At 42.5% G+C, this 14,562-nt stretch overlaps 1 protein-coding gene and 1 pseudogene across 1 annotated transcript; both read left to right on the top strand.

Annotated features, from left to right (window-relative positions):
* The first annotated feature begins 8,294 nt into the window (after positions 1–8,294).
* On the top strand, positions 8,295–12,008 carry dydc2 (DPY30 domain containing 2). Its single transcript, XM_070927680.1, has 9 exons — positions 8,295–8,441; positions 9,515–9,637; positions 10,034–10,204; positions 10,433–10,493; positions 10,536–10,696; positions 10,911–11,057; positions 11,302–11,445; positions 11,627–11,782; positions 11,874–12,008. The coding sequence occupies exons 1-9, from the start codon at positions 8,295–8,297 to the stop codon at positions 11,901–11,903; spliced, it is 1,140 nt and encodes a 379-aa protein (XP_070783781.1). The 3' UTR covers positions 11,904–12,008.
* Positions 12,009–12,427: 419 nt separating this feature from the next.
* On the top strand, positions 12,428–14,543 carry LOC139303051 (peroxiredoxin-like 2A; annotated as a pseudogene).
* The last annotated feature ends 19 nt before the right edge of the window (positions 14,544–14,562 follow it).

A 14,562-nucleotide genomic window follows, 5' to 3' on the forward strand; every position in this document is an offset into this window, starting at 1 on the left:
GTAATGAAAAAAAATCATTATTTGCAACCCTTAATTTTTTTCAATCAATCAATTAGTATGATAACAAATGCAACCAGGACCATTTGGACAGACCAACAGTCAAAAACCCAAAAGTATTCAATTTACAGTAAATTTATCCAGTTAAATTGATAAATGTTTGGTATTTTTACATGATAAATTACTTTTTATGACAATTTACAAAGTCTGATGATCAATTAATCAAGTAATTTCTCACAATAATCCTTTCATTACTAGTGCGTTGGAGCTGTGCTGAAGCAGCGGGTCCCAACCTGGGTGTTGGGACCTCTCAAATAGTCCCCAAGATAAATCTGAGGTGACATCTTGTGTCAATTATTTAAATGAAAAGTTCAGAGGGGAAGTCACTCTGTGGTGGAACTGTTTAAAACTTTGTTTAAAGGGGTCACAAGCCAAAAAGGTTGGGGAGCACTGTACTAAAAGTTTATGTCTCCAACCGTGTCTTGACTGTCGATAATGACCATAGGTCTAAGTTGCTTTGATCTGTATGCGAACCCCCACCCTCCCTCGTTCCTGCCCTCCGCCCTCTGCACTTCTGACCCTGCACCCCTCATGACACCACGAGCACTTAAAAGTGTCAAGATGGTAACAAAATGACTAGACGCACTCAGGACGAGAGCTTGGACTTTCCCACCGTTCTAAAGAGACCATGACATTACTTGTGTACATCAGATTACTTATTAGCTTAGCAGACGCTCCATATCGGATCCAAGTGGCATTTGCTTACATCCTTTGATGTGTTTAGCAACCAGTCTGGTTTCGTCTGGAGCAGCTAAGGTTAGGCTCCTGCTGTCATGTCACGTCCCTTTAAATGAGCTATTTTCCTTTAAAATAGTTAAAACATAGGATGGGCCAAGATAAAACAAAAGATATCACTGCTTCCCCATAAGTATTAGTTGTTTACTATTATGTAATTTTACAACCACTTAACCTGAAGGTGGTCTTTTATTAATAAAAAGCTATGTATGTGCATAATGTATTTTTCAGGGAGCAACAATATCAACATGCAGTTTGCAAATGTTTCAATTTTAGGTTAAATAAATTGCAAATTAGCTTTGATACACATTTGACTATAAGTGAGCCTTAACCCAACAAGAAATAGATCCAAGGAAAGATTGATTTCACGGTAGTACAGCTAAACCCCTCAGAAACACAGATCCTCTATGCACAAAATCAACTACCTAAGCAGTACCTAAAATCTACAAAGTTGTGGGACCACTTCTTGCAATAATGTCTTTTAAACTAAAGTTTACTAAATAAACAAAGACACAGAGAATAGACATGTCGTTAATCATCAAGACAGACAAACACGCTGCAGAACAGAAAGAGAAAAGACAAGAGATGCACGCATTGATGCACAGTGTTAGCCACTGATCACACACATTAATGTAGGCTAACACCCCCTCAAACCACCTCACTTGAACAGAAAATGATGCATTCACCCACATGAGAGGAGACGCGCACGCTCGCACAGATACGGTGGCTGCCCAGCTGCTGCAGGCAATCAAGACGCAGCTTCGTGTTACAGAGGCCCGATGACTCTGCTCATTCCTTCCTGGCTGAGCCTTCGCTCTGCGCCTCACATCCCTCCGATAAACAGGACAGCATGCCAACTTATCTTACCGAGCTGACTCCTCTCTCTACTACCTTCTATTTTACATGAGGCCCCAAACACACTAAGCTTCCGACTCCGCACCCTTAACCGCACTTTACACCCCCACCCCACCCCACCACCACCACCCCGCTACATGACACTCGAGACTCTTAATCCCTCTTTCATACAACGCAGACTTCAATCATCATTCAACCTTAACACTATCACTCATCAAAGCCCCCATCCTGAGGCACTCACACATGCAGCTTTTCCTTGAGCAGCGTGTCAGTATTTTCTTTATCCTACCAAACTTTAGATTTATTACCAATATCAACAGCTCAGTGCCATTTGATCACAAGGCAACCAACAAGGGCAGCCCTGCACCTACCTACTACTCCCTTCACGCTCCCTACAAAGTCCTAGTTTCCCCCCTCATCATCCCGTTTCAAAACCCCCATTCTGGGAGCCGTGGGCCCCGCTGCCCTTGACCGTGAGCCAACCTTAAAATACACATCCTGAGAATGGATGTGTTTCTCCGTGTCTTATGGGGAACTTTTCCTGATTGCATTACATCACACCGTTACTGCTGAAGCCATCAAATGTCCTGTTTTTAAAAGAGCTTGGTACCTCAATTGAAAGCCTGCCAATCTCAAAAAAGTCCTCTCGAAGAGGTTGCTGCCTTGTCTCCAGCGTCAGTAAATAATACATGTTGGCGACGCGTTAAATGCTGTAGCTACATTTATCAGTGTATGTTTCTCCATAGGAAAGAGCCAAGAGTGTGATATTCAGTATCAGTGAAAATAGATTCTGTATATCACTCTTAAACTCATCATAAAACATGTCCAAAAAAATACAGTCCTGTGTCAGTGGTGGAAGAAACATCCTTTACTTAAGTAGAAGTACTAACAATACTCCATTACAAGTAAAAGTTCTGCATTCAGAATCCTACCTGAGATTACAGAAGTATCACAAGCAAAATATATCTAAAGTATCAAATGCAAAAGCACTTTCCGTTCTGCAGTAAATTGCACGCTGTGGCTGATATATTATTAGATATGACATTATTAGATTGTTAATACTGATGCATCAGTCTGTTACCGGCTGTAGCTGCTGGAGGTGGTAGGTAGTGTGTACGTTAGGTAGTTCAGTCCAGTGGATGATTAATGGGAGAGGAAAGAAGAACAAAAGAGCTCTGCTACACAAATGTATATTCTTTTTTCAGACTTTTCTACAATCTTTGCTCTTTTTTGAAAACGTCTGAGAGGGTTAGAGGGGAAACGTCTCTTTGGTGAACTGCTAACAACTCAGACGTCTGAAACGTGGCAAAGAGCTCCAACCAGGGGAACCACCGGTTTAATCTTAACAATGTGTTATATTTCATAAGCTTACTGCATGTTTTTTAATGTAAAATCTAAATCTGCAAACTAACTAGTGATTGTATCATTGTAAATGTAGTGCAGTAAAAAGCACAATATTTACCTCTGAAATGTAGTGGAGTATAAACAATATACTCAAGTAAAGTACAAGTACCTCAAAACTTTTAATGAAGTTCTTGAGTAAATCTACTTGGTTACTTTCCACCACCGGTTTGATTTTAAGAGTCTAGCCGAAGACAATCATCTCATTACACTGTGGACAGGTGGCAAACTGAGGAAGAGGAGGGGGATGTTAGATTTCAGAAGCCTTCCCCGACAGTAATATATATATCACCTCGCATGTCAGCGAAGGCCATGTGACCTGTGATATTCCCGTTGAGGATATAGCCGGGGTAATGTAGACACCTCTTCGTTACACTAGCCGGCCGTGGAATGCGAATGCCAATATTCACCTCCGGAAACTAACCGAAACAGCTTTTGGCTTTTGTCACAAGGGCAGCACGAGTTCATACAGCCGGAGGGTTTGTGCCGTCGTCTCTTTAACAGTAAAGTTTAGTTTCAGGGTCTTGAGTCCCGATCAGTGAAACATAAGATTAGCAATAAGATCTTTGGACAATAAAAAATGTAAAATATATCATGAGAACATACTGTGTGAAGTGGTATAAGGACCTTATGTTTTCATCAATTTTAATGAGTTGTTGGCTTAACTCTGGTGCCTGTGGCCTGGTGCTGTGGCGACATGGCAAACGTCTGAGTGGTTAAGTTGTAAACAACAGATCTACAGAGCAAACAAGGGCTTTTATCCACATGTCCTTTGACATTTGCCGTGCTCCTGTTTTCTCACGGGGTCAAATCGCAACACTGCACTTCGCTCTCTCGCAGCTTGCTTCAACACCCTGTCACCCACCAGTTAACCTTGTATTTCAAACCCTATAGGGAGCCACATTAAAACAGAGCTCTCCACCTGTTCCTGCTTCCTACTGTGTCATTGTATGTTGTTTGCTCTTTAAATTCATAGCTACATGCTCAGTCAAAACAGACAGCATGTCCGTGGCCTCAGTAACGACTCAGGGTCAAGCCCTTGGAGTCTTTCACTCTTATTTTGATGTCTTTATCAGTGGACCGAAGTTGCAATATATCCCTACATGCATTATGTTGCTGCTAAGAAGACAGCTGCTGTCATTCGCGGTATGCCTCTGTCGCTGCATAGCGAGGAGCTGTAAAGACCTAACGTAATCTCCCTGGTGCAGTAGGATGGTCAGATGGCTAACAGAGACATATAGGCCAACTGACTTAATAAATCCAGACTTTCATTAGAGGACGCAGCCAAACAATGTGTGTAAACCATCTTGGAACGAACCCTAAATGTAAGATTTGTTTGTTTGGGTCACCAGGATTAATGTTGTTCTGTTCTAAAGTCTAATACGGCTTTCCAAACAGATTTCTGCTGTCTCAAACTGACCCATTTGGCCTTTGCACTCGCTGCACAGAAATCTGAGTAGATTACACGTGGAAACGATATGGAGAATATTCCATCCATCCTGTGAGGGACCAGGGGAAGCTATTATGATATTCATAACACAATCAAGTCCTTGAAAAACACAGACGTCCATGAGGGAGCAGCTCATGTTCGAACCATCTAGTTAAAACAAAATATTTTAGCAAATAAATTATATATATATATCTGTCACAACAAAGCAACAAAACTGTATGTCGGACACATGAGATGGAACTGAACAAATGAGATGGTAAGTTTTGAGAAAAAGAAAAGTTGTACTTATCTTTAACCTTATTTCACCTTTTGAATAGCCTGGAAAATACAGAGGCCTAGCCAAGCAGTCACATGGGCTCACTTGGTGAAAGAAACTCAAAACCGACACCTTCTGCGTCCAGGAACATGTGATGCGAGACACACAAACACAGTCAGGCAGAGGACGACCACAGAGATACATCTTAACACATTATGCATGTTGAAAGCTACAAAAAAAAAACGTATTTTATGCCATCTGCCTCATGTGTGATGACGCAAAAGATTGTCAGTGGAGAATGCAGCATAGAGGAGATCATACACAAACAAGACTCTCTCTAAGAACTTAAAAATACCACCTGATGATCCCCATCCATGTTGAAATCTGCATTAGCTCTACTGCTGGGGCTCCACTGCAGGAGCCCATCCTGTTTCAGAGTTGCAGATGCACTGTTGACGGGATCTAATATGAACACCAGCCTCCACGTCTTCCACTGTGTCCAAAGACCTGCGTTGCCTGCATGGAGCCAGGCTGTCTCTGTAGTCCCACACCTCTGATTTGGGCAACGTGGATTAACAGCAGAGAAATGGTGGGGTATGAGCATCCACAGCATCACAGTATCTTTCCCATCTGCCATGAAGGCATGGGCTAAAAATAACGCGTTGCCCCTGTGGGAGGAGGCATAGTGGGGATTGAGAAGGTTGCAAAGTGTCCACACTGGACATTACAGCCATGTGCCTCGAAGGAGATATTCACCTGGCAGGTGAAGACATGGGCCTGTTATGATGCTCATGCGCAGTTGTCCTTCTCATACTGTAGATACTGTAGCATAATAGTGTGCACCTTCACAACACAAACACCCACACGCTTGCTCACAAAACACTGCCGAGAAGCCATAAATCTAAATTCCACATTTGACCTAAGCTCAATTACAGGTCCGTGTTTATTATTAGAACAAAGGCGCTCATATTAAAACACGTCTTTGCTTTTCATTTCTTCGGCTGTGCAACTGATTATTTTGAGAAAAAAACATACCTCACTTCATTTACAGTGTACGACCATATTTTTCTACCTTTTAAATGAAAACTGCTCTTTATCAAACAGCAGCCAAATGGTTCTCCATGACTCGGTAGGAAACTGCAGGTTAATATCCTGCTGTAACTACTATAACACGGCTACATTAAGAGCAGGAAGACGCCGAATAACTCCATTTCATCCGGAGAAAGAGAAGCACAGCAAGAAACTGCCGACCAGTGAAGACGCCAACGAACTAACTCCAAAACGTAAATAACCGTCAAATTCAGTCATGAACCTGCAAGTAAAACCGTCAACCTGCAGTCTGACAGCAAACTTTTACATTCTGAGAATCATGCAGACTCGTGGGAGACAGCAGACGGCAGGTGGCGGGTTACCTTGCACGGTAAAGCAAATATTTCCACAGAATCCAAGAAACTTGAAAAAAAAAATCAAGTCCTCCGTGAAGCCGTACACTGAGGACGTAATTCTCCCCTTCTGGCAGCCAGCGCGGGGCTGCAGGACAGCTGTTGCTGACGCAGTGGTGTCCCGCAGTGAAACCGGAGGAGTCGCTCCAGGTAGGATCAGATCAGACCTTTGACACTTCAGCAGCGGAACCGGTTCCCACACAGCTGGTCGCTCCTGCGCGCATTACCGTCGGTCAAGCGCATTTACAACTTCGTCACAAAGTAAAAGCAGTGATCTGTGAGCCGCTGCAGCGGTCCGGCTGCAGTCCTGCTGCTACCGGGACTCTCTGGACTCAGATCCGTCTCATCTTACTGCTGATCCGCCTGCAAGATCTGCTTTAGAAGTGATTTGTTCCTGCAAAACGAAGCACCCGTTTTACTGCATTCTCCCTTAGTCAATAATTAGCTCATGATATGTTTCATTAAATATGTCTTGCTGAGTCGAGTCGTGTAACATCATAAAGTGTAATACGTTCCTGGCCCATTCAGTTCTTGTTTGTTGTATTCTGGAATCTGTGCAGTTGAATAGTCCGTATGAAAAACAGTTGTCAAAAAGAAGCCTTTTGTGAACAACACAAATAAAAATCTGTGCACACACTGATGACGCAGCTTTGGTCTTGCCAGCTGCAGCCGATGAGCTGGTTTTAAACTGGCATTTTTCACAACTGAGGATCGAAGCAGTTCACATGTTTGTCAGGTGATGATATTTTTTCAGAAAGAAGTGGATGGACATGCGGTGAAAATATGTGTATGGATGACAGCCTTTCTTTCTGCTCCCTGTGTGTTTGATGATTTCTGTTACAAAGGTCTATATGAACCGTTTGCATGAAAGCATTTCCGACTTCTTTGCACAAATAATTAGAAAATAGCAATACTAGGAACTAAAACAAGTATTAAGGAACCCAAAACGTCTGTTGCAGATACAACCACCAGAGGGCAGCTTTATATTGTTCTTTTATTTCAACCGATACTGTGTTTTTTTGTTGGTGACTTTTGATCTCTCCTTGTTAGAAGAAAAAATACTTATTGAAAACAATATTAAAATATCAGTACTTAATAAACCCTCTTGTGATTAATGAAAGTGGAGACTAACAGCATGTTTTTACGTTCACGGGGCCGATAAGTGGGACAAAACTGCTTAAGAGAAAAAAATCCACTCAATGAGTTGGATTACATTCAAATCACCTCAGTATGAGCAGTGAGAGGGACTGGACTGCATCAGTGCACTTCGCACACTCTGATTGGGCGACTCCTCCTGTCGTTGTGAGGCTATATTTGGCTGAAAGGTGTGTACTATGATTATACAAGGAAAATGATATCTGTGATTACAAATGTTAACTGGGTGTCATCTGTTTCTTGGAAATGGAGCCTGCTGCAATTCTTCCCACCTTCTCGTCTCCCATGTGAGCGAGTTTCAGGACTGGGTGCATATAAAATTACAATAAATATTGAAGAAATGTAGCCTAGGATTTGTCACGATCAAAATGTTCCATACGAAGTTAAATGTTGTGGTCTGTAATGTCAATAAAATGTAGGCTTAAACTAATCAATATCAGAGGACCACACAGCTATCACTATAAATCTTGTGTTTATTATTATTATTATTATTATTATTATTATTATTATTAGCAGTAGTATTAGAAGTTAGCCTATCAGCGGTAGTAGGAACCAGTTTAAAGGGACTGAGGGGCGCATTAATGACGTGACACCGTTACCATGGAGACACAACCCATACATCCGGACGCTCGGTGAAAACGGTTTGTTTTGGTAATGTCTTCACCCGAATTGGTAAATGAGTTGTTACGTTTAGCTGACGACATAAATAATACACAGTAAAAATACAACTACTTACTGTAGAGATAAACATTAACGTCAAAAAGCGCAAGTTAGCTAAACCTTTGTTTTCTGCTAACTTCCTGTTAACCGTCGCTAACTGACGCCGAATTCTGCAGTTAACAAGGGGGCGGTTCGCAGCTTAAATCGGCTCACTTTGCAATGTTATATGTTAACCATTCACAAAGTTAATTTAGTTTTAATTATTCACGCAGAAAAAAAAAACATGGACTCTGAGTATCTAAAAAGACACCTGGGAAGATGTCTGGCAGACGGACTGGCTGAAGTGGCCGAGCAGCGCCCTGCAAACCCCATCCTGTACCTCGCCCACTGGCTGTACAAGTACAACGCAAATGTGGCTTACGAGACGGAGGTAAGCTGCTGGGTTGTTCCCCCGTCAGCAGGGGGAACCATTACACAACACAGGGTTTTACATAAACAGTATATTAGGGTGCATATTTATGACTCATTCATTTTTAAAAGCCTGCGTGAAAATGTAGTTTAACATACAAATGAAAAGTAAGTCTGAGGTACTTGTACTTTCCTAGAGTACTTCTACTTATGCGTATACTCCACTAATTGGCCCCCTATTAGTTAAAATTAGCCCCACCTCTGCCAGCTCCAACATTAAAATCGTGTTTACATGTTAATTCATCTGTAATAATAATCTTTGATGTATAATTATATAATGCTGATAGTGCTATTTTAGGACTTTAAAGCAGCTATAATCAGTATTTTTCTTTTAACAATGGACTACTTGTATGTGAAAGGAGTCGCTGGTGGTGACTGTTTATTTCAGTGTAGTGTTTACAGCTTGTTTCCACTGCCCTCAAGTGGAAATAAAGTGCAGATTAAGCACATTTTGTTAATAACACATACTTTCACTTAAACCAAGTCTGAATGCACGACTTTTACTTGTAATGGACTGTTTGTATAGTGTATTGCCACTTTTACTTAAGGGTCTGAATGCACAAGTTATCATGTGAATGCAGGTCTGCAGTGGAAATATTGATATTGGAGACCCCTTCCACCACAAGGAGACTTACTCCTGGGAAACACTGCTACTAGCTATTAAACTGCTAGTGCTAAAGCTACTACTGCCACTACTACTACCTCAAAGCCCTGATCTTCAAAGAGGTTTCAAGAACTGCAGTAAAGGATGATGCAGACTTAGACAGTCTAAGCTCCTCAGGCTGAGCGCTATAAAGCTTATTGGGGCTGTGGCAACAAAAGCCCAGTCACCTTTTACCTTTAGCTCAGATTTAGAAACTGCTAACAGAGCCCTGCATGTCTGGAGTTGTGTGGCTGCCTCAGACATAAAGGGTCAGAGGGTCAAACCCTTTACAAGACTTAAAAAAAAAGAAACTACAGGCAACAAGGGTGCTAAAAAGGTGTAGTAGGGTCACTTTTCTCAATCAAGTTCTTGTCCCACTTCTTTATTTGCAGAAAAAGGCCAATTTGGCACTCCTGGAGCAGGAGCTGGTGAAAGCCAAAGAAGAAGCGTTGCACCAAGAGAAGCTGAAGGAGGAGGAGCGAAAGATCAGTGAGGCCTTGGAAGAGTCTACAAAAGTATGTTGTGTGACAAAATCCCTGTAACTCTCTCAGTTTGTGTGTTTTAACTGACTGATTACAAAGAGTTAATGTAACTGAACCTCCATTCACCTGTTCATCTATTCTAACACAGTTTTCTTGTTCTTCTGGAGGGGTCACTTTTAATTTCTTTCTAGTTTGAGTCTGTGCTGCTTTGTTTGCTCATTTTCAGATGTTGTTTTGTTAAATGTAGCTTTTAAAAGGTGAACATTCCTATTTTCCCAGTTTTGAGAAGTTAATTTTAAGCAAAGACAAAGAGCTGTGAGGAACATCAGACGAAGGAGAAGAGAGGAAGGTTCAGAAAAGCAAAGTCATCGCTGTGATGCATGTTTAAACACATCCCTGAAGAGCATATCAACATCACCACATCAACAGATCTCTGAGAAGGAGCCTACAGGATCTGATGCACCCACGCCAGCCACAACAGAAGCTGCTGAGGACAACAAACCTGTGACAGAAGAGAAACCAAGCACCCCTGATCCAGAAAACCAGCAGGACACAGAAGAACACCAAACTGAAGTTCAGGAAAATGACACTGAACCAGAGGTGATAAAAAGTAGATCTCAAATCTGAGTGCTTCTGGTGGTGGTGCCTCCCTGATCTTTTGCAATCACTTGGTTTGGTTTCCTGTGATCTTTGGTTTTGATTGATGACCGTTGCTGAGTTTTTTTTCGGTGGAGGGACGGAGTAGTTTTCTTATTCTAATGCATGACTCGACTTGAATGGTGTGAAAATAGTCATCAAATGATGTCAAGTGGATGGTGTGTGTGCCAGGTGAAGGTTACAGATCATGTAACTAATCCAGAGTCCCCTGAGAGAAAACTTCTGGAGGCCAGTGGCTCTTCCCTCTCTGAGGCCCTCAGCACTGAGGTCAAAGAGGAGTCTACAGAAAAGCCCACTGAAAAAACCAAAGTGGAGTCGAGGAGCGATGAAGCAGAAGAGAAAACAGAGTTGGAGCCAACTAACAATCATGTAGAAGAGAAAACAGCAAGCAGCAATCAAGCAGAAGTGAAAGAGGTTGACCAAGATGAGGATAAGGTGATGAGACAAATGATATCTCAGCCATTTTATTTATTTATTATTATGTTCAACTGTTTATCTGCATGTGTTAAGCAACAACATTTAATTCATAACAAATAAAAAGGTAGCTAGAGGTTCATGTTTAACACTGAGAGCAGCTGGCAAAACATCTGCTTATGTTTCACTGTGATGCTTAAATTACATATTGTTCTGTCTCACAACGGCTCTGCAGGCGGTTGATCAAGCTGACGCGACCGAGTCTGAGCAGACTGAAGCGTTACACTCGACTCCGAGTCGAGACGCTGATGACTTAAAAGCAGACACAACAGAAGAGCTACGAGACAAACAAAGCCCTCGTTCCCCTCAACACACAGAGAAGGTGATGCTGCTGAAGTACAGGTTGATTTAGGTTGCCGTGTTCACAGATTGAGGATGTAAGAGATGCAGGATAAAGAGAGAGGAGAGACAGTGGGTGGACGAACAGAGAAGATTTGAGGCAAAATGAAGATTAAACATTATAGAAGATGTTCATTCCTCTAAACTTTACAGGTGTTCAGGTGAAGAAAATACAGACGAGTCAGGCTGAGCTACTAATGTTCTACATCACACCATTTCACCAGCAGGTTGATGAAGATGAAGATGGGGCTTCAGCCCCACAGAGTGAAAGTCTCAAACAAGAGGAGACATTTTCTACTGAAGAACAGACAGCAGAAACTGAGCAGGAGACACAGAAATCAGGTTCTCCACCTCTTCAGGACCAGGAAAAGGTGACTGATCTTTGCACAATATTTTTGTCTCATTCTTTGCAAGTAAAAACAAGTCCAGAGGAGGCGGCAGTGCCAGCAGTAGACAGTCTGCCGGAGACTCCGTTGAGAATCTGGAGCTAGAAATGCAAAGACACATTTGATTAATGCTTAACCAGAACTGTTCCCGACCACCTCATCTCAGGAGGCAGACGTGCAACGCACAACTGAGACCACTGATAGCTCGGCTCCAGTTGACAGTGACGTAACCGTAGAGGGGACAGCGTCCAACGAGAGACCTGAGACTTCACAGGGGGCCCCTGAAAACTCTCCTCCAGACATGGAGGACGTCCAGGAGAAGGTAGATTGTGTAGGCCAAATCTCAACAAGTGAAAATGAGAATAGTTTATAGTTTCAGTGGTGAATAAATTGTAACTGTTGTTGCTTTTCAGGAAGAAGAAGAAGAAGCAGAACAAACATGATCAAGTCCGTTTTGTTTGACGATCCACTGATCCAACATGAAGTTTAAATACTTTTATAGCTTCAGTATACATGTTTGGTGGATATATATGTGCAAATATAAAGTATGTGTGTAAAAAAATAAACATTTATCACTAATACATCGTCATTTATTTGATTTATTTCAGTATCTCCGTCTGATGAACCTGCATGAGAGCAGGAGTGAAACTGTAAAGAGGGTTTTAATGGTGGTGATGGTGCAGATGGAGCAGAGTGCAACACTAGGTTTTTATTGTGTAAGCTTATCGCTGCTGCTGTCTGACATTTTGGCGGAATGACGGTGCAGATTTCTTTCCTCTCTCAGTGACCTTTGGACTGGAGGAGGAGGACCGACACCGGTCCACAATGACTGTTGTTGTCTTCGCTCTGCAGACTAGACGACGGCGTCACTGATCAAACGCAGCTGCGTGTAATCAGGTTGTTTGATCAGTATCGAAGGAGGGTTGGGTTTGAGAAACACTGGGAGGATCAACTCCGGCTGGAATTTAAATGCGCTTTCAGCCGCGGCTGCAGTCACAGAGCTGCTGTCGCTCCAAGATGCATTAAACTAAGACGGGAACAGAGACGCGAGATGGCGGTGGCACTCGTAGCCCACGCTGCGGCTGCAGTCGGCGGCCTCGTCGCTGCTGTCATGAACTTCTTCACTGACATGTTCCTGACGCCCCCGCTGAAGGCCACCCTCAAGCACCTGGAGGAGACTGAACTCAAAACGTTGAAAGGAGGTAAGCCAGAACTCTCCGTGTCTTTATCCCGCAGCGACGTTATGCGACAGTGAGTTTGTTGTTTGTTTAGTCTGCTGCTCAACGCTTTCGCCCCTCGTCACTCAGAAACAAGGACCCTGAAAGCCAGATCTCTGTGGGAGAGGTCTGGAGCTGTCATCATGGCAGTGCGGCGACCTGGATGATTTTTGTGCAGAGAGGTAAAGTCCGTATGTCCAGTGTCTTACTATGAAAAGGGATTTTTAACCCCTTAAAATCCCTTTTGCTCTTATTTCCCCGCAAGTAGCTGCTGATGTCATTTTCATCCTGACTTATTTTGTATATTTGGAAACTTTTTCTCCAATTAATTCTTAATATTAAGTTCTGTGTGTGTGAGCAGTGTTTTGCTGCATATGAGTTTGTACTGACTCACCCATCAACTAGTGGGTCAGTGGGGTTTAAGAGGTTTTAAACGCACATTGACCAAATACAAGAGACATACTGTCACAGCACTAACACTTACACATAATTTAAGAGGACCAATAAAACAGATAACGCATACAAATTGAAACCTTAAGAAAGAACAAAAGTAACGGCAATACATATGAAACAAAACTTTAGAAAAAATTTAATTTATGTCAACAAAAAAAAATACAACCAATATCCCTTTCATTCATTATTTACTGGTTGATGGGTGCAGGTCCTTTTTGTGTTTGTATTGCACACAATGGCAGACTAAAAAACAAACCGTGAGTTTCTTTATACCCTGATTGGCTGCAGGAGGCTGCAGAGCTGTCCTCTCTGAAACCCCAGCTGGATGAGCTCGGGGTCCCTCTGTACGCTGTGGTGAAGGAGGACGTCGGCACCGAGGTCCAGAACTTCAGACCGTACTTCAAGGGGGAGATCTTCTTGGATGAAAAGGTGGACTTTTGTTTTTCTGTTATGAATCAGTGTATTGTGTAGTGATACTGAGGTTTTCCTTTTTTAAGAGGGAACACATGTTCAAACCAGATTTAACCAGTTTCTCAGCCTTGCTTCTTATAAACACACTGAAGTCCTTCAGGATCTGTGGAAAATCTGTTTAGCTCTGCATGAATGATTCAAGGCCTTTTGGTTTGTCTGCTTGCAGAGGCGTTTTTATGGACCCCGTGAGCGGAGGATGGGTCTCCTGGCGTTCCTGCGTGTTGGAGTTTGGATGAACGGCCTGAGGGCCTTTAAGAACGGCTTCATGGGAAACGTTTTGGGAGAGGGCTTTGTCCTTGGTGGGGTCTTCGTCATTGGACGGCAACAGCAGGTAAAACCCCAAATCATGTGAAAGAGGAGTAAAACAAGCACATTTGGAACTGTTTCATATATATATATTTTACCCTTCATTCTTCTTTATTCTCTCACAGGGAATACTTCTGGAGCACAGAGAGATTGAATTTGGAGATAAAGTCAACATCGAAGACGTCATCCGAGCTGCAAGAAGAATATCACAAGAGCTTCTGCCTTTAGGGCAGAAGTAATGCTTTGTCTTACCCCTGGTGGATAAGAGTCTCATATCTGCCGTAAATCATGAGCACAGAGAAAGTTTAGAACCATATAAATGACATGCGGCTGTACGAACGATCGCATGAATGTTGGAAGATGTTTAAATTGCAGGATTTTGTGACACAGTTTGATGTTAAAGTTAAAGTGTGTGAGAAAAGTGCACTGGTCGTGGGACCCAGGATGCATTTTTGGGGCATGACTGTGTAGTAAGAGGCTCTGAGTGTGTTAATGATGGTCTGTCTTGAAACTCAAGAGAGGAAGCAGACCTGATGTCTAACACTCAGTTCCCTGTATTACTCTGTGATGCTGCTGTGTCATCTTGGAGCCAAGAAACCGTGACCTTTGACTAATAAAACATGGCTTTGTGCTTCACAGTGTTTTTATTATTATT

This window comes from Enoplosus armatus, chromosome 20, assembly GCF_043641665.1.
Source record: "Enoplosus armatus isolate fEnoArm2 chromosome 20, fEnoArm2.hap1, whole genome shotgun sequence".
Lineage (NCBI taxonomy): Eukaryota > Metazoa > Chordata > Actinopteri > Centrarchiformes > Enoplosidae > Enoplosus > Enoplosus armatus.

Excerpts from the sequence above, each read along its gene's own strand:
- dydc2 (XM_070927680.1), top strand. The coding sequence starts at position 8,295 with ATGGACTCTGAGTATCTAAAAAGACACCTGGGAAGATGTCTGGCAGAC. Across the intron at positions 9,638-10,033 it reads CCTTGGAAGAGTCTACAAAA|ATCTCTGAGAAGGAGCCTAC; the intron begins GTATGTTGTGTG and ends CCACATCAACAG. Across the intron at positions 10,494-10,535 it reads GAGAAAACTTCTGGAGGCCA|AGGAGTCTACAGAAAAGCCC; the intron begins GTGGCTCTTCCC and ends CTGAGGTCAAAG.